Source organism: Patagioenas fasciata, chromosome 15 (assembly GCF_037038585.1).
Source record: "Patagioenas fasciata isolate bPatFas1 chromosome 15, bPatFas1.hap1, whole genome shotgun sequence".
Lineage (NCBI taxonomy): Eukaryota > Metazoa > Chordata > Aves > Columbiformes > Columbidae > Patagioenas > Patagioenas fasciata.
Window position 1 is genome coordinate 9,905,698 of NC_092534.1, and position 21,350 is coordinate 9,927,047.

Genomic DNA, 21,350 nt, shown 5'->3' on the forward strand with positions numbered 1-21,350 from the left:
TGTAAAGAAAACACGGATGGAGGTAAGAAAGCAGAGTTTTAATAAATGGATGGTAAGGGAGACAGGACTGGGGGGAAAGTCATCTTAATTTTCCGAATTCTAAAACAATTTTGAGAGAAGAGGAAAGTATAAATCAAACACTTGAACACATGCTTTTCACTAAACCAAGACAAGTAACAAGTGTTCTTCAAGATGAGTCTTTTCCCTTTAGCAACCCACAGGCGTTTATGCCAAAAGTGAAATAACTAAAGCTAATCAGTTGTACAGGAAGCATATTCAAAACCCTACTGGAAAGCAGGTTATAGCTGCACTGGTTTTGGTTGTTTTTTAAGTGTCACTGGGATATTGAAAAAGCTGCTGTAACAGACAGACAACACGAAGACTCACTATCATTACCTTCAAACTGAAACAAAATTATTACTGTAAAGCTAAAGTTGTACCAAGTATCAAACTTAATTCCCCATATCCAGTATCATATAATGGAGAGCTGCTTTCATAAGAAGTTTCCAAACAGTATTTAAATTCAAATTTTGAGATCTAAAAAAAAAAAAAAAAAGACTTTATAACTACCCCCCCCTCCCCCAAGGATTAAGCTTTTGAAAAGAGCAGCAAAAGGCTATTGATTTGCAGGAAATTATTAAAAAGGATTCTGTTCAGTGACTACTGCATTTCCTAGAAACCAACAACTGCTGTATGCACAGCTAATGTAAACACACATGTAGTTTTTGCTAAGACCATCTGCAATGCCTGCATTGTACTTCTACGGTTCTACAATGGTCAAATCTATTACTCTGAATCGTCTCATAATATTCAAGTATTTTGATAGAGCAGTTCTTCCCCTTCAAGACTTGGCATATCCTTGTAGAGCTATGTGTATGTGTATATATATGTATATATATATATATATATAAAAAAAACCCTCCATCATACAGGAAATGATCGGTTTTAGCTCATTCTGTTGTTCACACAGAAAAATGTACGAGTTCTGCAGTCACACCAGTTGTCAGATCACATTGTTAAAAACCCTCTGCAAGCAACCCTCTTTTTCAGATCTCTCACTTCTGTCAATACTTCCTGGCAGAGCTGATTCTGCACTGCCTCTTGATTTCTGTAGCCACCAGATAACACAGGGGAGTCCGTATACCTCGGGATGGCCACATTTACATATGCATGCACACAGCTTTCTGTGCTGGGTAAAGGCAATGCAGAACAGAGCCCTAGAAGAACAGCAGCAAGTTTCAGCACAAAGGTGACACACTCCTGAGCACTCTTTTATCTGCTGTAAAGTCAGCTCCACCTGCAACAAGCATTAAAATTCTTACACGTGGATTTTAAAAACAAGATTTCAAAACAAAACCCACTCTCCTCTTTAAAATTCCCTTTCAGAACTCTAGGGCAACTTTACTGGGTTTCAATTGTGTTTTCTTCTCCTCCTACCACATTTTCTATACTGTCAGCACATCACTCCCCTTGGACTCAGCTTCTGTTTCACTGTGATTCTCATTCTCTTGTTTTATTTCTTGTGAGCTCTTCTCCTCCTCCTCAGTTTCTGGTTTTACTACCTTTGAGCTCTGGTCTTCTGTCAGAGTTGATGGGTTTTCTTGTGTGTCTTTGTTGCTCTTCACCACCTCCTGGAGATTATATTTTCTGAACAGAATATAGTCTCTCACCACACTTAAGCAACAGACGTTTTTTATTATTTCCACCACAATTGTATATTGTGGGTTATTAAGATCGACTTTGTTTTCTGGATTGAGGCTGCCCACAATTCCTGTAAAACAAAATGTAGTTTAAAAGATGCTGGAAAAGCTGTTTCAGAGCAGAAGCATCTCCTACTGAAAGGAGAAAAGAGAAAGGAGGCAGCATCGCCCTTAGTTGTAACCAATTACTCGGTTTTTAATTGCTTAAAATAGCAGAACACAGCAGGACTCTTGGCATATACCACCAGTAGTACTAAAGTAATTGAAAATCATCCCACCAAGAAACAAAATACTGAAGTAAGGTGGAGCTATTTTCTGAGTCATATATTCAATGGAAATAGTACCACATTATTTCAATATAACATCCAGAGAGAAAATCTGATAGCCGTCATTTCAAAGCACATTTTAAAACACTCCAAATTATATTCAACGCTCTACTCTCTTCTGCTTGTTGCCTCTTAAGACATCAACACCAACAAGGAATATTGACGTCAAGCTTTTTTAAGTCTTAGAGAAGCAACAAATACATATGCCCATTAAGACCACTTGTAGTGATCTGACCTATGTTATGCATGCAGTCGTGGGCTACTTATATACTTGGTTTTAGTAAAGTGCGAGATCCATACGTACCTGCCAATTCCTTAATTACTTCTTCCCTACTCATATGACTGTTATTACGAGCTTTGTAAACAATCTGAAAAGTACCCTTATTAGGGGCTTTAAACCAAGGCTCAAAAAATGTCTCCGCGTATTTTTTCATATCCTCCATAAAAGCCTTGCAAGTTCCAGAAATAGGCAACATGCGCAGAATGACTCTTGTCTTCTTCTTTTTAGTGGCATGCATGTCCTTTAGTATATGGTGCACCAGGTTCTCCGGTTCTACAAGAAAAACAGCAAGGCATGAGAAACAAATTGAAGGCACTTCCTCCCTCCTTACCCACTCTAAATAATGAACTGGGGAAATGCACGCTTGGCTGCACTGCTGTCAGCCTCAAATCCTTTTCTGTAAAGAGTTGTTTCGCTTTACCAAAACTGGATAATCAAATATTATTTTGTCCAAGCAGATTCCTCTACCTTTAGCGACTCCACTAATGACAAAATTCAGTGGCAATGCCAAAGGGAAGGAGAGCCTTGCATTTTTTCAGTATACATGACTTTCTTTGAAGTCCCACTCTGTGGCCTGTTACTAACACCGTTCAGAGCAGTCTATCCCCACAGCATTACGCAGCGTTGGCTGATGTCCCACCTATGCCCTGGGTCCTGATGAAGACCACGTTGTTGGCGCCGCTCTCCACCGACTGGAACCGCCGCAGCTTCTGCTCCGTTGAGGTGCGGATCTGGCCGACCTCCTTCTTCAGGGCAGCCTCAACATCATCCTCATCCTCCTCCCTCTCGCTTCCGGACAGCCGCTCCTCGTGATCTGAAAACTTCACACAAGGAACATCTTGTTTGGTGAGTACCGAGTAACAGCACCCACAATTTAAAAATCTACCAGCAAGGGCCCGCCACACGCCCCTGAAGGGGACGGGCAGGGGCCTTTTCTCAACCGACCCGCAGGGCTGTGCTGGGGTTTGCTCAAAGAAACCGGCATTTTCGTGTGTGCGGGGACCATCGATGGTTTTTTACATACAAAAAGGGAGAGGAGGCCTCACAGAGCTGCGCTCCCCGCCCCGCCGGCGTTAGCGCTGCCAGGCTGCGGGAGGCAGGAGCTGAGGGGGCCGCTCTCCCCGGCCTCAGGGCCGCCTCCGCCCTAGCACCGAGCGACTGGCCGGGCGGCCCGTACGCACCTGCTCGGGCCCGTAGAGCAGGTCCCCGTACTCGCCGAGCAGGCTGTAGGCCTCCCCCACGCACTTGCGCTCGTTCATGTTGCAGGTGATGAGGATGCCGCGCATGCCGGCCTCCAGCTGCCGCCCGCCGCCGCGGGGCCGCTTGGCCCGTCCCGCCGCCGCGAAGTGCCCCTTGGGCCGCCGCTTCCGCGCCGCCGGCTCCGCCGCGGCCATTGACTGTCGCCCGCTCCCGCCGCCGCCGCGCGCCGCGATGGCGTCACCGCCGCGCCACCCGCCCGGGATAGCGCCGCCTTGCGGCCCGGCGGTGCTCGAGTCCTCCTGTCGCGGCCGGGCTGCGAGTACCGGACAGCGGTGACCGGGCACCGGGTCCAGGCACCGGCTCAGGTCCCTGCGGTGCCGTGCTGCGCCGGGGAGCCGGGCCCCAGGTAGGCCCTCAGCCGCTCCCAGGCCCCTCTCTGCTGCAGGCAGTGCAGTGCAGTGCAGTGCAGCGCCCTGGAGGCTCAACCTCTCCCCTCCCCCCCCAAAAAAAATCACAATTCACCTCAGACTTGGCAAACGCCAGGTACAGGGCGAGCGGTTGGCCCAGGGCCGGCGCTCTGGACTCAGAAGTGGTCAAACTCGGTCACTCGTAGCCCTTGATATTTTTTTCTGCCCCTGAACTTCAGGTTTGAGATTAAAGTTTGGGTTTGTGTTAATGATTCCTGAATTAAAAGCAGCGAGGAGAGGGAAGAGGAGGAGAGAGGAGAGAAAAAGGTGTTTGCTGTCTGAGGCCGGGGAGCGAGCAGTTCCCGCTCTGCAGCGTGTGCTGTTTCCCCAGCTCCCGCCTGGCTCCTGAGGGCATCACGGTGTCGAGGGACACACTGAAACAGAAACTTTATACAGGTAAATTTGGGCCTGAGGTACTAGAGAACATGTGTTGACAGCAAAAACATGGTCCATGGTAGTTTCTAAAGGAAGGTATCGTGCACAAGAGCCTCTTCTCCTTGCAGTAACTCTTGCGATTCTTGAACAATTACGGGGAGGGGAGGAAATTAAGTAGCTCAACATTTTGTGAAAACAGGTAGAGGAGACAGCTGAGGGGGTCTCACTAGGGACAGGACTATCATATTATTTACATTCAGAGAATCCAGTTGGGCTAAAGTAGGAAAAAAAGGAAACTTCATTAGTTGAAGTATTTATCGGTTACAACTGCAACAGGAGGTGGTGTTTACATCTTATCTGAAAATTTGTTCCTGCAAAGCCTTTGAGGCTCATCTAATTCTACAGCAGCTCTGGGATTATTGACTGCTTTGCAGCACTGGGGTTGTGTGAAGGACCCAAAGTTCTGGTGAATTATAGTGCTAACTCTCTGGAGTTGGGCATGTCAGGACATGTTTGAAATAGGAGGAGGAATTTCTACAGGCAGCTGTGAGTGATGCAGAGGAAATACAATTAACCACTCAGAACATAACTGGGTTACTTTTGTAGTGAAAAGTGCTGGGGTACTAGGAAATACCCATGGGTGCAGTTTTATGCTGTACCAAGAGAATAGATTCCAGGTTAGATCACCGTGAAAGTTATGCTTTCTTCCTAAGTTGGAAACCTCCTTGCCAATGTATTCCTGGCACTTTCACTGGTTCCTATCACAAGCCATTGCTGTTATTTTCTCTCTCAACATTCGTGCCTCCTCTGGGGTGATGTGATTTTCTGGTTAGGGAATCCCTTTAAGGGTGTTCCTTTGCCTTTCCTCTGGGAAGATTTTGTCGCATGACTTTCAAAGAGCTGTTTGAAATGTCACTGCTGCAGACTGACTGTAGGTCTCCCTTTACTACTAGGCAGAGACCAGCTTTGTTTGGGGAAATCTGTTTTGAACCAATTTGTTTCTGCTGCAGTGAACATTTCAGGGAGCTGGTTAGCATCTCCTCTGAGTGTGCTGTTTACAAACAGACATGGGCAGAATCCCAGGAGGGAGTCCTGGCAAAAGTACAGAACCTAAGTGCCTGGAAAGACTGCAGTGTCACCCTCGCTGATCAGCTCCAAAGACGTAAATGTGTGTTAGCAATCTCTCTACAGACCGAGCATGGAGACACAGCAGGAGAAATTTAGGGCTCTGGTAGTCAAATTCTTACAAATCTAAATGCCCCGATTTAAGCTACAGCTGTCACTAGCTCCCTAGTGAGTGACATCCTTGCAGGAGAGACTGAAGGTAGAGGGATGCACCAGTGGTGCTGGGCTTTGGCCGGGATGGCAGAAGGGACAGCAGATGTTCCCTCCTGCCTCTCCCGTAGGAGTGGAGCAGAGGAGGCAGCAATGCCGGAGCACCACGTCACCGCGTGCTCTTTCAGCACAAGGCAGAGCCCCTGCAACACCTCACAAGTCACCAGGTATTAACACAGCTGCTCCAGGCAGCAGCTGCAGCGTCTCAGGAATTGATGCTGTTGTCAGGGCTGAACTGCTGTGGTTACCTGTGGTTACCTGCCTGCTGAGCGGTGTAGTCATGAAGCCAATTGTAAGGCTGTTGCTCCTGTGTTGCCCTAGGCAGAGTGTAACAGATGTGATTTGGCTGTAGTGGTCTTATGACTGTGTTCCTCCACAGGCTGGTGGGTGGGAATAGGGGAGGAAAGGGAAATAGGGGAGATTTGGTACTCACACTTTCTACTTCCTCTCTGAGCTCTGCAGAAACCTATCAGGTCTTCTCACTGCGACTTTGTTTCCCCTTGTCTGAGTCCAAAGTGCACGTGAGGAGCGCAGGAGTCGGTCACCAGACACAGTAACAGTACAAGAACAGGCATGTGGTCAGGAATCTGAGCTTTGTGGACGGAGTCAAAGCTGTGACACATCCCAGCACCGAGAAGGCTCCACTTTGGTGCAACGCGGAGAGGCAGTAAGTTGGGATTGAGGCCTTTTTGAAGGTAACTGACCTGCACCTGGTCCTGCAAGCTGCTGGGCAGGACATTTTCTAGCACTGGAGCAGAACTGATTTGCCTCGTCTGTCCATATTCCCTCTTCTCCCTGTCCTTCTCTGTCTTTCCTTTGGCTGGGTTTCTCTTCTGTGTTTGTCATACACAGACTTACTGTTACAGATCCAAAAAACGTCCATTTGCTTTACTGAATGACTAAAATCCCATGATTTTATAATAGAACTGGATAGCTATTAATTCCATAAGGAACTGGCAGTGTTTATATTATTTTGTATATAAAAGACAGTTGACAATGCATGAAAATAATGACTTCAGAGTTTTCAGGCCTCCTGCTAAGTTGATTTTCTTTGAGAAATAAGGCTTTTAATTTTGGATCCTTTTTCAGACAGTCTTTTAAAATTTCCCTGTCTTATAAAGTGACACTTTTTGCTGATCACACTTCAAAATAATGCTTAAAACATCAATACATAGAATATTTTCAGGGCTTTGCTACGTTAATTTTATTCCTGTCAACCAAGATATCCCCAGTGCTGATAAACTATAAAAACTGTAAATGTCTTTGAACCAAATGACACTGCGGTCAGACAGTAATTAATGCACGATTGTTGGATTATCTGTGCAACATCTTGGTCCACGCTGTTACTTGTGTATTGTCAGTCAGTAGCAGACATTTCATTTACAGAAGTCAGAGCTGAAGTGTTTGGGCCACATTCAGTGCCTCTCTGCTGTATAAGGCAACTGAAATGTGATCTACAAGATTAGCGGGACTTGTGGGAAGGGAAGGAACGTGACTTATAGGACAACTGCCACAGTGACATGGCTGAGTGCTGCTGGTTGAATGCGGGGTCAGCATCTCAGCTGCACGGTGGTCACTGGAGAGCAGAGGACAGGCCATGGCTGAACTGCAACTGTCCTCAGCAGTTACTGCAGTTGGCAGTGGGGATTGTTGTTCCAGTGTAACACACTGTGTACTAGTAAAGCTGTTCTGAAACTGCATGGCTAATACCAGGTTTGTATCTGTATCACTGTAGGATTTCTTGGAAAGGTAATCAGTAAGGAATAACCTTGTAGAGACTACTGTGGCTCTTGCTGCTGTGCATTTTTTTACTGCAGATCCCAAGCACTATGTCGCTGTGGGCTCCCGTGAGAAGATCTCTCCAGCTTTGTAGCCGGTACTACCCTGTTCATGCTTCTTTGAGTTATGAAGCCATAAAACAACAGAGCAGACCAGAGGTGCCAGAGTACTTCAACTTTGCCAGAGATGTGCTGGACAGGTGGACTGAAGTGGAAAAGGTAACAGTTACTTGGCTTCTCTGAAGTATTTAATGCTGGTCATTAATGCTGAGTATCTGACAAATCCAATAACCAAGATGCTGGTGTTATGTTCTGATTATAATCTGATGATCATCTCTTGCAGGTTGAGCATGTAGATCCCTTAAACCACACCCTGTTCTGTCCACGAGTCCAAATAGTTCTTTAATTGGTAACTCCAGTGATACTGAATGTGGGTAAATAGGTGCCTCATTTGTACTGTACCTTGTTGTTCTATAGCAGGGAAAAAAGTCTAAAAACCCCGCATTATGGTGGGTAGACGGTGCTGGAGAAGAGGTGAGGTGGAGCTTTGAGGAGCTGGGTGTGCTGTCCAGGAAAGCGGCAAATGTTCTCTCTGATGCCTGCGGTCTGCAACAGGGGGAGAGAGTGATTGTGATTCTGCCCTGGATCCCAGAGTGGTGGCTGGTGAATGTGGCCTGCATGAGAACAGGTTGGTAGAAGCACAGAAATGGTACATAGATACAGAAATTGTGAGTCAAAACAGTCCTTGCTATTTTGTGCACTCAGAACTATCAGCATGCTAACGAGGATGAACTCAGGCTGGTCGAAAACACGCTTCAAGTTGTAACTTGGTGGTGCTTTTAGGACTTTGGCACATACTCTAGCTATTGAGGAAACCCTGTGAGTCCTTGTGCCTCTGTCATTCTCCTTGTGACATATCACAAATGCACTCTCTTGCTAACTCGCACTGCAATTAGCCCACACTTAACAAAGTGTTTCACATGTTCCCCTGTGTGATCTGTTAAATACTCAGCTTCCCAGTATTTACAACTCCAAATGCCTTGGTGCCTCACAAACACAAGCAGTCTACCTCGTGAAGCGGCAGCTGTGTTTACCAGTAAAGAAGGCAAGTCCAGAGAGACTTGTCCAGGGGCAGTGTTTTCAGAAGAAGGAAAGTTATTCTGTTGATCTATTTTAGTGTCCCACGGTCAACCTAATATTTATTAACTTGTGCTAATCCTCCCATAGCATTTAATCCATCAAATAATTGGCATATTTACAAAAATAAGTCCAAGTCACACTTTTAATACAGCTCTGTCCCACTCAAAAGAGCAAAGTAAGCTGAAGTCTTCTTGTAGGTACAAGTGTTTTTCTTAAATGTTGAGACTCTGTATCCATTCCCTTTACTTCCCTTTAGGAACTGTCCTGATTCCTGGCACACAGCAATTGACATCCAAGGACATTCTTCATCGACTACAGAAATCCCAGGCAAAGTGTATCATCACTGGTGATGTTGTGGCACCAGCTGTAGACTCAGTTGGGGCTGAATGCCAGTCTCTGAAATTCAAGTTGCTTGTGTCAGAGGGCCACAGAGAAGGATGGCTGAACTTTAAAGATCTCCTGAAGTGAGTAACCACCGCTGTGAAATGCCACAGCAATAATGAAAGAAAATCACAGTGGTTTGTTGTGAATAGGAAATGTTGGCACACTCCAATATATTTTCACCATTTTAGGACTACACAGTGGAAAAATATCAATGTTTATGACACTTTTGATTGCTACAGTTATTTTGGTTAAATATTTTCAAAAATGTGTAAAGTCGCACTGTGAAATCACTTTATTAATCATTTTGCTTATTTTAAGAAATGCTCCTTCTGATCACCACTGTGTGAACACGAAGTGTCGAGATCCAATGGCCATCTATTTCACCAGTGGAACTACAGGATCTCCGAAAATGACTGAACATTCCCACTGCAGCTATGGTGTTGGCTTGACAGTAAATGCAAGGTACAGATATCACTTTGAATCAGACATATTTCTGTAGGCATTTACATAGCAGAAGGAAGAGAAACACAAGATTATCACCAGAAGTTTTTGTTTCAATAGTTTAAAAAAGAGCAGTTGTTTTACATCCCAAAAAGTGGATTATTTTTTTTCCATAAAGTAAGGCAGTTTGGGTCCAGCTGCCTTAGTGTATAGAGATTGTAGCAGTCATATAGTCACTAACTTCTTTTTAACATTTTCTTTAAATTTTGGTCAATTATTCATTGTGTATAGTTAATAGATTGCCCTTGAACTGTGAACACAAGTTTACGAAGCCTGTACCACAAAAGGGAAAAAAAGTGGGTCTGTTAGGCTTCTGAATTGATGTGTGTCTGGATAAGACCCAGCTCCTGCAAGAACAAAATGCTCATAGTTCAGAACCTTTACATTTAGGAAGCAATGTTGTTTATAAAATTGTTATGACAACGTACTTCACTCTTAATAGGCAAAGAATAACAAATCAGAAAATACCAAACTATAAGTAAGTAAACAAAAAAACTCATCCCTAAAAATGAGTTCAGCAAAACGCCAGCAATCTTATACATATTCATAGAACATCATGTTCTGAGGTGGTGTTAGCTTGTCCATCAGTATAATTTTTCCCTTAGAAAAATGCAACATCAGTGTATCCCAATGACATCCTTACTGTGCTGTGACTTAACTCCTGCTCAGAAATTCCAGCATTCCTAATTGCTGTTTATGCAAGATAGCCAGTGGTGGATTTGCTTCAATGGGACATCTCTTGTTGATATTTTTGTATTTGCCTTATTCCTGCCAAACAGAGACTGTGGACCATTTCCTTGTGTTACCAGGTACTGGCTGGACTTGACGTCCTCAGATGTATTTTGGAACACATCAGACACGGGCTGGGCAAAGTCAGCTTGGAGCAGCGTCTTTTCCCCCTGGATTCAAGGGGCATGTGTGTTTGTACATAAGATGCCACGCTTCAACCCAGCCATTGTCTTGGAGGTAAGCAAGGAGAGCACAGCAACAAACAGCACTGTTCTCTCCAGCTGAACTTGCCCAGGTTTTCATTCCCCTGGCGCTGCACAGGCTGCAGCACACAGCACAGGTATAACTTGCACTAGCTGGTAAGCAGCCCATGGGTTAAGTAGGGAGTGCTGCACAAATGTACCCCAAAACAAGAGCATGTTTGACATCCAGAGAGTCTCGTTGTATACTCTGCTCTGGATTTGACTGCACAAACCTGCAAACATTCATTACTAGGCCTAAAAGTGAAGTACACAAGAAGCTGTTCTGGGATTTGTGGAGTACCTTGGTGGTGTTATTAAAATAAGTGACAGTAACGAATGAGAATTTTAGTTGCCTGCACCATGTAATTCAAAGTTAAGGAGTGAAGAGTCAGCAAGGTTGAATTTCTTTAACAAAAGGCACCAACATTATATTCTCTCATACCCTCTGCACACAACTCTTCATGAAAAAGGCTACTCTGTTTCATTTTACATGGAATTACTTTGTCTTTATTATCCATGTTAATTAGATGGCTGGAAATTGCTAGGTAATATTAGGATATGTTGAAGAACACTATCAGTTCTCCACATAGAGAGAATCTAAAAAAGTAGCCTTGTGGATTCACTTGTTTCTACTTAAACTGCAATTATGAATAAATTCTGCAAGACAAACTAAAGCTTTCAAGAGCAAAAAACTCTGGTGTGTTGAACTAATTGTAAAATTATGTAGATTGAGTTTTGAAGAAGAAATTAATTAAATGTAACTGCTGTGTGTTGGTGTGTGCAGAGATTGTTACATTATCTCTTACAGTGATGATGGGACCTCACAGGTTTCGGTACATTGGCAAAATTTACTGGTTTTTTTCTAAATTCTCTAGAGTCTGTCAAGATTTCCCATAACAGTCTTCTGTTCTCCTCCAACTGCCTATCGAATGTTTGTGCAACATAAACTGTCCAGGTAGGCAAACACAGAATATCCTTGTTGGCTTTTTGATCAAATGCTCATCACTCCTTGATTTTATTCCAATTTTACAGTGGTATAACAGTAACTCAGATCGTGTATTTCTCAACATTTTGAATCTTCATTCTTAGGAACAAAGTTAGAATAAAGATTACGGGGTAACTTAACTTTTTTTTTTTTAAGATATGTTTTTATTTAACACTATACAGTTCAAACGGAATGAGTAGGACTCAATAAACGTTTTGCTCTTACATAGAAAGAACCACACAACACAGGAATACAGTGGTGAATGGGGAACAGCAGAGAGCTGACTGCCAGTTCTTTTTTTTCTCTTTCCCGCTAAGCTATACATTCAGAAGCCTGCGGCACTGTGTGAGTGCTGGGGAGCCAATCAACCCTGAGGTGATGGAAAAATGGAAAGCGCAGACTGGGCTGGATATTTATGAAGGCTATGGACAGACAGAAACTGTATGTTCTGCTTTACAGATGTGAAAATGTGTGCTTTACAGATGCAGCAATAAATTCTATGCAGGTTGCCAAACAAGGGATTAAAATGGTTATGCACAGTTATGACTTTTAGGGGAGAGGTCAGTTGCAATAACCAACACTGGAAAAATGTAGATTTTGTAAGTCATAGAACAATCATAACAGCTTCGCCCAAAATCCAAGGCCTGTTTTTCATTCCTGTGGGCTTTGGATTGGGAACTAACACAACTAACTTCCTCATTACTGCGTTCCAAATTGTACTTTAAAACCAACATTTAGAGCACTCACATTATTTGGAGCTGTGGGCATGATTCTGAGGGCATAGTGTATTTCTAGAAGTTTAAGCATCGGATATATGATTATAATGAAGACAATTAGTATTTCTTATAGATGTACACCATATTAGCTGAGTATTTTAAACCTAAGCTAAACATTTAATATACAAGCCACAGTTTAATTGGAAAAAAAACCCAACAACACTTGTTACAGGTGCTGATCTGTGGCAATTCTAAAGGAATGAAAATCAAACGTGGCTCTATGGGAAGACCGTCTCCGTGGTACGATGTCAAGGTATCACACCTCTGGTGACTCTGTCTCTCTCCCTTGCATGATCACATTCTGTTAAGGAGAACTGAAAGCTCTAACACGGACTCATACTGTGTATCGTCATTCAGCAGTGAATGGAAGAGTGGAGAAATACATGTTACTGCCCTGAACTGCACATGCAAAATAAGCAATTGGACGCCCCTGTTGCACCATCCTCACCAACACAGACAACACCCCACTGGTGGCAGTGAGATATCAAACATCAAGGCACTAACAGAAATTAAGCCGCTGAGTTAAGGAAGAGTGGGAGTGGATGTTGTTTCTGGTGATAACAAAACTGCTGAAGCAGATTCTAGCACCAGCTTCATTTGTGATATGGGTTAAGATTTTTAGTGGCTTCCTTTCAGTTAGTAAATTTTCCCACCCTGTTACTTGGGATCCTCCCTCGGGTCTTAGTGACTTCATTACATGTTTGCATAGTACTTGGCATTCCTCAGGTAAAAGACACAGCACAAAGTACAGTGAATTAGTAATAATCTTACACTTCAGTTGGCAGAGTAAGACCCCCTACTGCTCCAAATAATTTCCTAATAAATAACCTACTTGGATTATGTGTTGTAAATGTGCAGCAAGATTCTATAGTCTAAATGTAATGCTTTTTAATTTGGCTCCAAGATAATAACACTGTGTTTTGTTATTTTTAGATTATAGATGAAACCAGTAATATTCTGCCTCCTGGAAAAGAAGGAGATATTGCCATCAGAGTTAAACCTACAAGATCGCCTTTTCTTTTTACTTGCTATGCTGTAAGAATATTTCAACAGTTAAAGTAGATATCCTGTTAAATCTCTCTCACAAGGACTCTGATGCCCCATTTCATTTACGTATGCTCTGAAAACCTGTGAGGAAGAAAGAGGGATTGCCTTTTTTTTTTTTTTTTTTTCCTGCAGATGCTTGGTCTACTTATACAAAGTTAAGTGTTCTATGAGATTGTCCTGCCTAACAAGTTAAAAATCCACTTTCTTTGGCTTGGTATTTCTGTAATAGAGATGGAAGTGTTTGACAGAACCCCTAATCCCAAAATACTCCATGGCCTAAGGACTAGAGCCCCATCTGAGAGGCAGGATACTGTTCAAATCCCTTCCCTCCAGATTTGAGCTTCATGGAGTGTTTCACATAGAGGAAATTTTTGCAGGTTTTTTTCCTGAGTTGGCTGGAATTTTCAGTGCAAGAACCAGTCGAACAAACACATAGTGTTTTCAGTTCTGACACCAGGAAACCTTATTAAACTTTATGGATACTGTCAGACTACACCCAGGTCTTCTGAGCAGTACAGAACATGCGGGAAGGGAACACCATGCATACTGCCTGGAAAAATTCTTGCAGAAATCAGGTGCCTTTGCAATAGAAAAAACAAGTATTAATTGTGCTCTGCTGAGCTAAAACTGTTATGGATGTGGAAAACCAAAAAAGTCTCAAGACAGGAGATGCTAGAAATAGAAAAGAAAAAGAAATCATTAAATTATAATGACCTAAAAGCAAATTCTCAGTTTCATAAGCCTACGTATTTTTGTAACCTTCAGTGGTTCCTAAAGCTGTGGGGCATAATATAATATGATTAAAATTTTAAGTCAGTCACATTTACTGCATTTTATGAATTTATTAATATCTAGTTTTGTCACTTAGTAATGGTGAATCAGTAATTCTCTGTTATTCATGTCCTGCTTGAATCTGATGCACATGACCACAGTATGGACACGTCTGAAAACCTGAAATACTTTATAACTGGAATACCAAATAACTTAAAATGCATGTATTTTTCAGGTAGTTTCCATGTAAAATGTAATTTAATATTTCCTAGGATGATCCCGAGAAAACAGAGGCAACAATACGTGGAGACTTTTATGTCACTGGGGACAGGGGGATTATGGATGAGGATGGATACTTCTGGTTTGTTGGAAGAGCTGATGATGTCATTAATTCTGCTGGGTAATTTAAGCCTGATTAACAATAAATCATTAAACCTGAATAACGCAGATGATTAAGGTGTGAAGTTATGTTTGTGTGTTATCCAATACAACTAAAAGACCTTTCTTCCATTTTATAGATACCGTATTGGACCATTTGAAGTAGAAAGTGCCCTGGTGGAGCATCCTGCAGTAGTGGAATCCGCTGTTGTCAGCAGTCCAGACCCCATCAGAGGAGAGGTAAACAACTTAAGATTATATATTTAAGTAGCTTTGTGTATACCAATGCTAATCAAGCCCAACTTCCAAAGGATTGGTCTATCCAGGGAATTTTTTTTTCAACATAAAATGAAATAAATTCAAGTCCTTATTTCTACTCTGTCAGACACTGGAAAATCTGCACAGGAGTAAACTGACCAAGGCAATTGCCCCAAATCACATATAACAAAAGAATCATTTGAAACTTTCCCTGTAGTTCAAATACTTACAGTTTTTAGTCTTTATTAAATGAATAAAAGCTGCCTGCACAGTCCAGACCAACAGTGAGAACCCACAGACATTGGCAAAGCTTTCTGTACCTGCCCTTATACATTACTCTGAAGTTTGTCAGCAAATGTTTGGTTAAAGTTTCAGATCTTACTGTTGTGTAATATTGTTTAATTGGCATTTAAACCATTGTTGCCATAACTTCTTTAGGTAGTGAAAGCCTTTGTTGTTTTAAGATCTGAATATGCTTCACATGATCCAGAAAAAATGATGAAAGAGCTACAAGACCATGTTAAGAAAGTTACTGCTCCATACAAGTATCCTAGGAAGGTGAGTGCTCAAATACTCAAATAATTTTCACTACTATAAACCAGCAGATGCTGTTCTGTGGCTTATAAACCTATGCTGCTGAAGTTAAATAAAAATTTAGGTGAACTGTATCTTATTTTGTTCTACAATTTCTCCATTTCCCAATAGATTGAGTTTGTTCAACAGCTGCCAAAAACTGTTAGTGGGAAGATCAGAAGAAATGAATTGCGCCAGAAGGAGTGGAGAAAAGATTAGAAGTACTTGTTGCTTTTTAATAGGATTTTTTACAAATTAAGATATTGCAGATTTACACAGTAATGTAGAATAAAAAACATACTATGTCCTCCTTAGTTTAGTTTTGCATAAATTCTTACCTGATTCCCAGCATTCGGCTGTCCCAGGTGCTACACTAATAGCTGATAGTAGTGCAGGCAGACTGATAGAAATGAAATGGGAAGCTCATGTAGTCAAGAGTACAATAGCTGATGTGTGTTAAATAAAGTATTCGATGAAGTGTCACCAGCATTTTATCTTTATTGTTATTTAACTTAAAGGATAAAAAAAAAACCAGTAAGTTTAAGAGAACACTATTGCTTCAAGAATCACTTCTGAGAAATGTAACAACTTCTAAATACATTTTTAAAAGCTAGTTATAATCATTACATGTATATTTAGGAAAAAAAAGTATAAGTAAAATCTCTGTCATTAAAATGTTCTTTAAGAACTGGACTAGTAAAGAATTTAAAATACATGATAAAGCAGAAATTTAAGATTTGTAGCAACAGTTGCTCATACTTTAATGTTGGCACTTCATAGTTTTACCTGTTCTCTCATATTTCGTTAACAAGATACTTTCTGATATATTGATATTTTTCCATGTTTGAACAATTTCCATTTCTATCTGTGTTAACCAGTGTTAGTTTTGTGCCATTCTCAAACATATCTCTGACATAATCTGACTGTCCTGATTATATTAAGCGTGATCAACCTACTGAATTTAAGATTTGAACCAAAAAAAAGCCAATATCCATTTTCAAGTTCTCATAGAGGGTCTAAGACACAAATACTTTTTGTTGGAAGAATTCCCTGAATTGGTTGTGTAAGTTCCAGGAGGGGTCAAAGGGTCTGCGTTCAGGGTGAGACCACTAGATTTCTCTTTTAGAAGTGCATATTCCCACTTGAAGTATCCACAGCCTTTCTTACCGCCTTCGTGCTTGCCAACAGGACAACAAAAAAATCCTTTCCCATGATTTGGACCATTGTTTGACACATACAGCTTTTTAGCTCTTCGGCCGCACTCACACAGAGGGGGAGTCGGTTTTCCATTTTTCACAGCTCTTACAGACTGATCCAAATTGACTGTGGAGTTCAGAATGGCTGGAGACGCTTTGGGCAAATTTGAACTTCTTAAAGGTAAGGAATGATCAAAAGATGCAGTTTTCTCTTTGTATATAGCAAAAGACTGTTTTTTTGCTGGTGGGAACATTTTTGGACTAGTTGGCTTTCTTTTAGGACCCTCTGAATGCATAAAATAATTTCCAGTTAATGCCGATTGTGCTGAAATAGCATTTACTTTTGCAGATGGTAACTTAAAAGTGGAAAAATCTGAAGTCTGTCTTTGTGCTGTTCCTGCATTATAGATAGTAGTATCAGGACTTTTGTAAATGATAGTTTTTGGAGGTTCCACAGGTACTACAGTTTTTTCCAAACTTTGATGATCTGAACTCATTACAGCTGATTGTTCCAAAATAATTTTCTCTTCAAGCACAGGTAAAATATCTGTACTTGAGTTATTGTTGAATTGAACACAATCTGAATGTTGTTCATATTGAGATTCTGGTATCAAAGCAACATCTTCCCAGTCAGTCAGCAGAGCCAAGCAGTCAGAACTGGTGCTGATGTCCTCGTGGGAGATGTTAACGGAGGAGATGGTTGTGGAGACGAGCACCAGGCCTGGTCCCTGTGCTTGGGGGCTGTGTCTGGCCGTGCTCAGAGCCTGCCCGCTGCCCAGCCCTCGCTGAGCGCCTGTCGGCACAGCACTGCCAGCCCGCCCTGCCTGCACCAGGGGAGCACGAAATCTGGCAGGAGATGCTGTTGAAGAGCTTCGGGCTTGAGCGCGTAACTCGGTCCTTGAGCTGGTGCTGGGCACAGCGTGGACGTGGGCAGAGGAATCTGTGTGAGTGCTCTGTGTCTCTTCCGTTTGTACATTAGAATTTACCTCAGTTCCAGCAATACCATTGTTGTTCTTCTCAGCCAGAGAGTTTGTTTCACAAGCTCCATCTCTAGATGTTTCCGGTCTGCTGTTACTTCCCAGTGGAGTCTTGTCAGCAAAGTTTATAGTCAGTGTTCTGGAAAACAAATTATTTTTTGGATGTGCCTAGGGAGCCAATAAGCAAAAGGAGATTTGAGAAAGTGAATACCCAGAAGTTTTAGGAATCAATGCACAAAATTAATAAGTGTATCAGCCTAGGACTGTTCTATTCAATTCACAGTCAAGATGCTAATTTTATTATTTGAACAGTTTACCTTTCACCTGTATTGCAGGTTACAAAGCAGCTAGAAGGGACAATACAAAATAGCTACTAACCTTATCCAAAGATTTAGTAACCTTCAGCACACATCCATCACATATCAGCCTCCAAGCAAGACGGGCAGTATTCCGAGAATCATCCAGCCCTTCAAAAGTATGGTTATATTAATGCCTTCTTTTTAAACTACTACTGGGGATAGTTCTTACTAGAGGAAAAATGTCATCTGAGCAAGCCTTACATAAGTGACAGGGATAGATGGAACTCTCAAAAATAGTTACCTAGTTCAAAAAAGGGAAGTGGAAGTAATAAATTCCCTGTGCTGAAATACCTGAAGGACAAATCCATAGAGCTGAATATATGTCCGCAATTTTTAAAACCCTTGCTCCGTTTTATTAATCATGTAAAAAAATCATATTGTGCTGATATTCTTTTACACTAATATGGTGTCCAGAGCTATAAATCACTTTTCCTTATTGTTCCTCTGCTTTTGCGCCCTAGCAATTCAGAGAGTGATCCTGTTGAACATGCACTCAATAGTACTGGGAAGGATTTCAGAAATAAAGCATGAGGCTAGAAATTACAGGCTCTGATCTTTAAAGCACCTAGCCTTTCTGCTTTAGATGTTTTTGTTAGACAGAATACTGCATAACCTGGAAACAACAGTTACTATTTAGAGTGATGACTAGCTATTTCTAGCTGCTTTGGTTAAGCTAACTAAAGGTAAATAGTAGCTATTTAGCTTTATAAATATATATATTAAAATGAGGACCATATCATACTTACCAGAATGTTCCCGTCCTGCAAAAGCTATCCCTAAATCCTGCAAAGCGCCACTTAGCCCTTTAGGCTTCCTGTTATAGAAGGTCTAAGGAATAGAATGCAGCTGTTTAGCATAAAGCATTTCAAGTGAAGTAAAAACCATTTCAGAACTATGACCTTATGAATAATACATCTCACATGGCAATTGTGCAAGTCAAGTATCTTCAGTTTACAGTTGGGATAAATAAGCATAAGACCTTAAGGGACTTAGCCTGTAACAAATTAGAATGGCAAGAACCATGAATTCCTTCTCTTAGTCTTAAACTAATCCTTTCTGTCTTAGCTCTGGAGTCCTTCAGTTACACTTTATGGCTTACATTGATTAAGGCCTTAACAGGGCAGCTCAGCGTTTCAAGCAGACTCCTGGAAAGTTTCCCTCACTACACAGGGAAAGGCACACGGAGGTGCTGTTAGCCCCCAACTTAGAACTGTCTTGCAGTGTGGACTATGTAATAAATTAACGATGAACTATGTATTTTATCGAACAATGACACCAGGTTGTTTTCTTAGCCTTAAGATTTCTAATAAAATTCACGAAGTTCAGTGATAACAACATGAAAAGAAAACAAATGGGTTTCTCTAGTCACTGGAACATACTATATTGGCTTGTAACCTCAGATACAGTTAGCTTTTGAGATGATAATATGGGTATAAATGTTTCACAGTTTATCGATCTTCTCACCCTGTATGTTGCTTTAAGATCAATCCAGAAGTTTAAAATGTCAGGTTTTCGCAGCTGCTTCCTTTTACACTCATACTGCAAACACACACCCAAGTCCCAGTCTGCACAGAAAAACAACCAACACAAATAATCCATCACTAAAGAACTGGCCTAAAATCTACATAAAAGGACATATTATCCACATAGGAGAAGTTGTGTGCTGCTGGGCAGGAAGCACAAGCTATCAGGCCTCATTAGCACCAGCTAACGAAGTCTTTGTACATGAAAAGCACACACTTGCAGAAATGGGACATCAGGAAAAGTGAAAGCCCCCTGTTAGTAAAGGATGACTTCATGATGGGTAAAGAGCTCAAAGACGTCATTAAATCTTTTAGACACACTAAGAATGGTGCCACTGTTCATTATATGTGAAGCAGAAAAATAGAATGTTGGTCCCTGGAGGCAAAGATGTAGTGAACACATCAGGATTCAATGGATTTAATATTTTCAGTCTTATCCCAATATTGCACATCCTCAATACCTACTAACAGGATTTTTACTCCCTAGAAGTGACGATGCAATCTCAGTAGCACCACCAAGTGTTCATTTTGCTGTGTGTATTATTCCACAGAAAAAGGAAATCAGAATTTGATTTACCTGTCCAAGTAACAAAGGTACATAGTTTTGCTTCTGAATTAGAATGACTTGGAACATCTGAACTGAATATAATTTTCTTCTCCCTCTGTATCTTTTGAATCCATTTCCAAAACTGTGACAAACAAATGTTTAGAGGAACAGCTTCATCAACCTGGTTCTTTAGGAAAGAACAAGAAGTTTGTATGTGTTAGTAGGCACTGAAATTCACTTGAAAAACTTCAGCCCTTTAAAAGCATGTTTAAAATGATAGTAAACAGCAATTCTATTGGTGTACAGGTACACCTGTACTGGTATGCCTGTACTGGTACGCCTTCTCACTATCTACAACTATCTGAAAGGAGGTTGTAGTGAGGTGGGTGCTGGTCTCCTCTCCCAAGTAACAAGTGATAGGACAAGAGGAAACAGCCTCAAGTTGCACCAGGGGAGGTTTGGATTGGATATTAGTAAATGTGTATTCACAGAAGTGGTTGTCAGGCACTGGAACAGGCTGCCCAGGGCATGGTGGAGTCACCGTCTCTGGAGGGTTTAACAGACATGTAGATGAGGCTCTTAGGGACATGTTTTAGTGCCAGAGCTTGGTTATGGTTGGACTCGATGATCTTAAGGGTCTTTTCCAACCAAAATGGTTCTATGAAAATAATACTAAATAACAATATACCTGTGTTATGCCGGTTAATTCTTTACAAAAATCAGAAAGAACAGGGTGCTCCTGGGGCTGGACATAGGTGTGGAATTCAGATTCGATCTCCCCTGTTGCAGTGTTTAACAGAACTGCTGGGAATTCAACTGCGACAAGAACAGAACGAGAAAAACAAAACCCGCAGTGCCAGCGAGGTCAGGGCTCCCCACGGGAATGATTCCATTTGCTTTGAACCGGGGATGGAACGTCCCGAGTTGGAACACAGGGGAACGCAGTCACAAGAGCCCAAGCTCAGACCCGCCCCCCCCGCCCTCCGCCCCGCCGGGCGGGGCCGCGCCTCCCCTGCCCCCCACTCACTGATCTCGGGCACGCGCCGCTCCGCGCGCCCCCAGCACGTGGCCTCGAAGTCCAGGACGATCAGGTACCCGAAGGGCTGCCCCGGGGCCGCCCCCGCGCTGCTCCGCGCCCGTGTGCTGCTCCGCGCCAGCCCCAGCTCCCTGCGACACAGCGGCGCCGCCTCAGCACCAACCCCCGGGCTGAGGGGCCACCCTCCCCTTGCCCCTTCGCGCCCACCCTTCTTCGCGCCCACCTTCTTCCCCCCCACAAGGCCTCGACTTCCCGGGCACCGCCCCCGCACCCCCCGGTCCCTTCAGGGGCCTCGGTGGGAGAGATCTCCCCGCACCTGGCCAGGCGCTTGGTGGCCATTTCCGCCTTCAGCCCCGGGCGGGCGGGCAGCGACCACCACCCCGGAGCGGTCTGGGCTCCGCGGCGGCCATTTCAAACCTCCCGCCGGCGGCAGCGGCGCCGCCCTCATCCGCGCGCTCGGCGGATCG

The 21,350-nt window shown here is 42.7% G+C and overlaps 3 protein-coding genes across 11 annotated transcripts; 1 reads left to right on the forward strand and 2 right to left on the reverse strand.

Annotated features, from left to right (window-relative positions):
- Positions 1–17: 17 nt before the first annotated feature.
- THUMPD1 (THUMP domain 1 NAT10 acetyltransferase adaptor) lies at positions 18–3,724 on the reverse strand. Its single transcript, XM_065851159.2, has 4 exons — positions 3,488–3,724; positions 2,947–3,127; positions 2,331–2,579; positions 18–1,771 (listed from the first exon to the last, which is right to left on the reverse strand). The coding sequence occupies exons 1-4, from the start codon at positions 3,698–3,700 to the stop codon at positions 1,446–1,448; spliced, it is 969 nt and encodes a 322-aa protein (XP_065707231.2). The 5' UTR covers positions 3,701–3,724; the 3' UTR covers positions 18–1,445.
- A 77-nt stretch (positions 3,725–3,801) lies between these two features.
- LOC136108614 (acyl-coenzyme A synthetase ACSM3, mitochondrial-like) lies at positions 3,802–15,728 on the forward strand. Of its 6 annotated transcripts, XM_071815140.1 has the most exons (16): positions 3,802–3,912; positions 4,305–4,369; positions 6,193–6,350; positions 7,501–7,680; positions 7,939–8,149; positions 8,858–9,065; positions 9,304–9,447; positions 10,266–10,452; positions 11,333–11,412; positions 11,760–11,883; positions 12,391–12,471; positions 13,152–13,253; positions 14,309–14,436; positions 14,555–14,654; positions 15,111–15,230; positions 15,378–15,728. In XM_071815140.1, exons 4-16 carry the CDS (start codon positions 7,513–7,515, stop codon positions 15,462–15,464), a joined length of 1,740 nt encoding a protein of 579 aa, XP_071671241.1. In that variant the 5' UTR covers positions 3,802–3,912; positions 4,305–4,369; positions 6,193–6,350; positions 7,501–7,512; the 3' UTR covers positions 15,465–15,728. The 6 variants fall into 6 exon arrangements, with proteins under 6 accessions (XP_071671241.1, XP_065706638.2, XP_071671240.1 ...); XM_065850566.2 differs by lacking the exon at positions 4,305–4,369 and having other exon boundaries at positions 3,898–3,912; positions 6,146–6,350; XM_071815138.1 differs by lacking the exon at positions 3,802–3,912 and having other exon boundaries at positions 4,163–4,369; positions 6,146–6,378.
- ERI2 (ERI1 exoribonuclease family member 2) lies at positions 15,455–21,338 on the reverse strand. Of its 4 annotated transcripts, none has more exons than XM_065850563.2 (8): positions 21,200–21,328; positions 20,875–21,014; positions 20,536–20,627; positions 19,878–20,034; positions 19,242–19,342; positions 18,524–18,605; positions 17,797–17,885; positions 15,455–17,586 (listed from the first exon to the last, which is right to left on the reverse strand). In XM_065850563.2, exons 1-8 carry the CDS (start codon positions 21,220–21,222, stop codon positions 16,243–16,245), a joined length of 2,028 nt encoding a protein of 675 aa, XP_065706635.2. In that variant the 5' UTR covers positions 21,223–21,328; the 3' UTR covers positions 15,455–16,242. The 4 variants fall into 4 exon arrangements, with proteins under 4 accessions (XP_065706635.2, XP_071671234.1, XP_065706634.2 ...); XM_071815133.1 differs by having other exon boundaries at positions 19,878–19,989; positions 20,536–20,663; XM_065850562.2 differs by having other exon boundaries at positions 20,536–20,663.
- Between the last annotated feature and the right edge of the window lie 12 nt (positions 21,339–21,350).

Bases quoted from the DNA above. Each gene is read 5' to 3' on its own strand.
- THUMPD1 (XM_065851159.2), bottom strand. From the start codon at position 3,700: ATGGCCGCGGCGGAGCCGGCGGCGCGGAAGCGGCGGCCCAAGGGGCAC. The intron at 3,128-3,487 runs GTGCGTACGGGC...CCTTGTGTGAAG, and splicing joins TGCTCTACGGGCCCGAGCAG to TTTTCAGATCACGAGGAGCG. The intron at 2,580-2,946 runs GTGGGACATCAG...TTTTTCTTGTAG, and splicing joins CATCAGGACCCAGGGCATAG to AACCGGAGAACCTGGTGCAC.
- LOC136108614 (XM_071815140.1), top strand. From the start codon at position 7,513: ATGTCGCTGTGGGCTCCCGTGAGAAGATCTCTCCAGCTTTGTAGCCGG. The intron at 9,066-9,303 runs GTGAGTAACCAC...GCTTATTTTAAG, and splicing joins AACTTTAAAGATCTCCTGAA to AAATGCTCCTTCTGATCACC. The intron at 10,453-11,332 runs GTAAGCAAGGAG...TAAATTCTCTAG, and splicing joins ACCCAGCCATTGTCTTGGAG to AGTCTGTCAAGATTTCCCAT.
- ERI2 (XM_065850562.2), bottom strand. From the start codon at position 21,222: ATGGCCACCAAGCGCCTGGCCAG. The intron at 20,664-20,874 runs GTGAGTGGGGGG...TTCTTGTCGCAG, and splicing joins GCGGCGCGTGCCCGAGATCA to TTGAATTCCCAGCAGTTCTG. The intron at 17,886-18,523 runs GTAAGTATGATA...ATACTTTTGAAG, and splicing joins TGCAGGACGGGAACATTCTG to GGCTGGATGATTCTCGGAAT.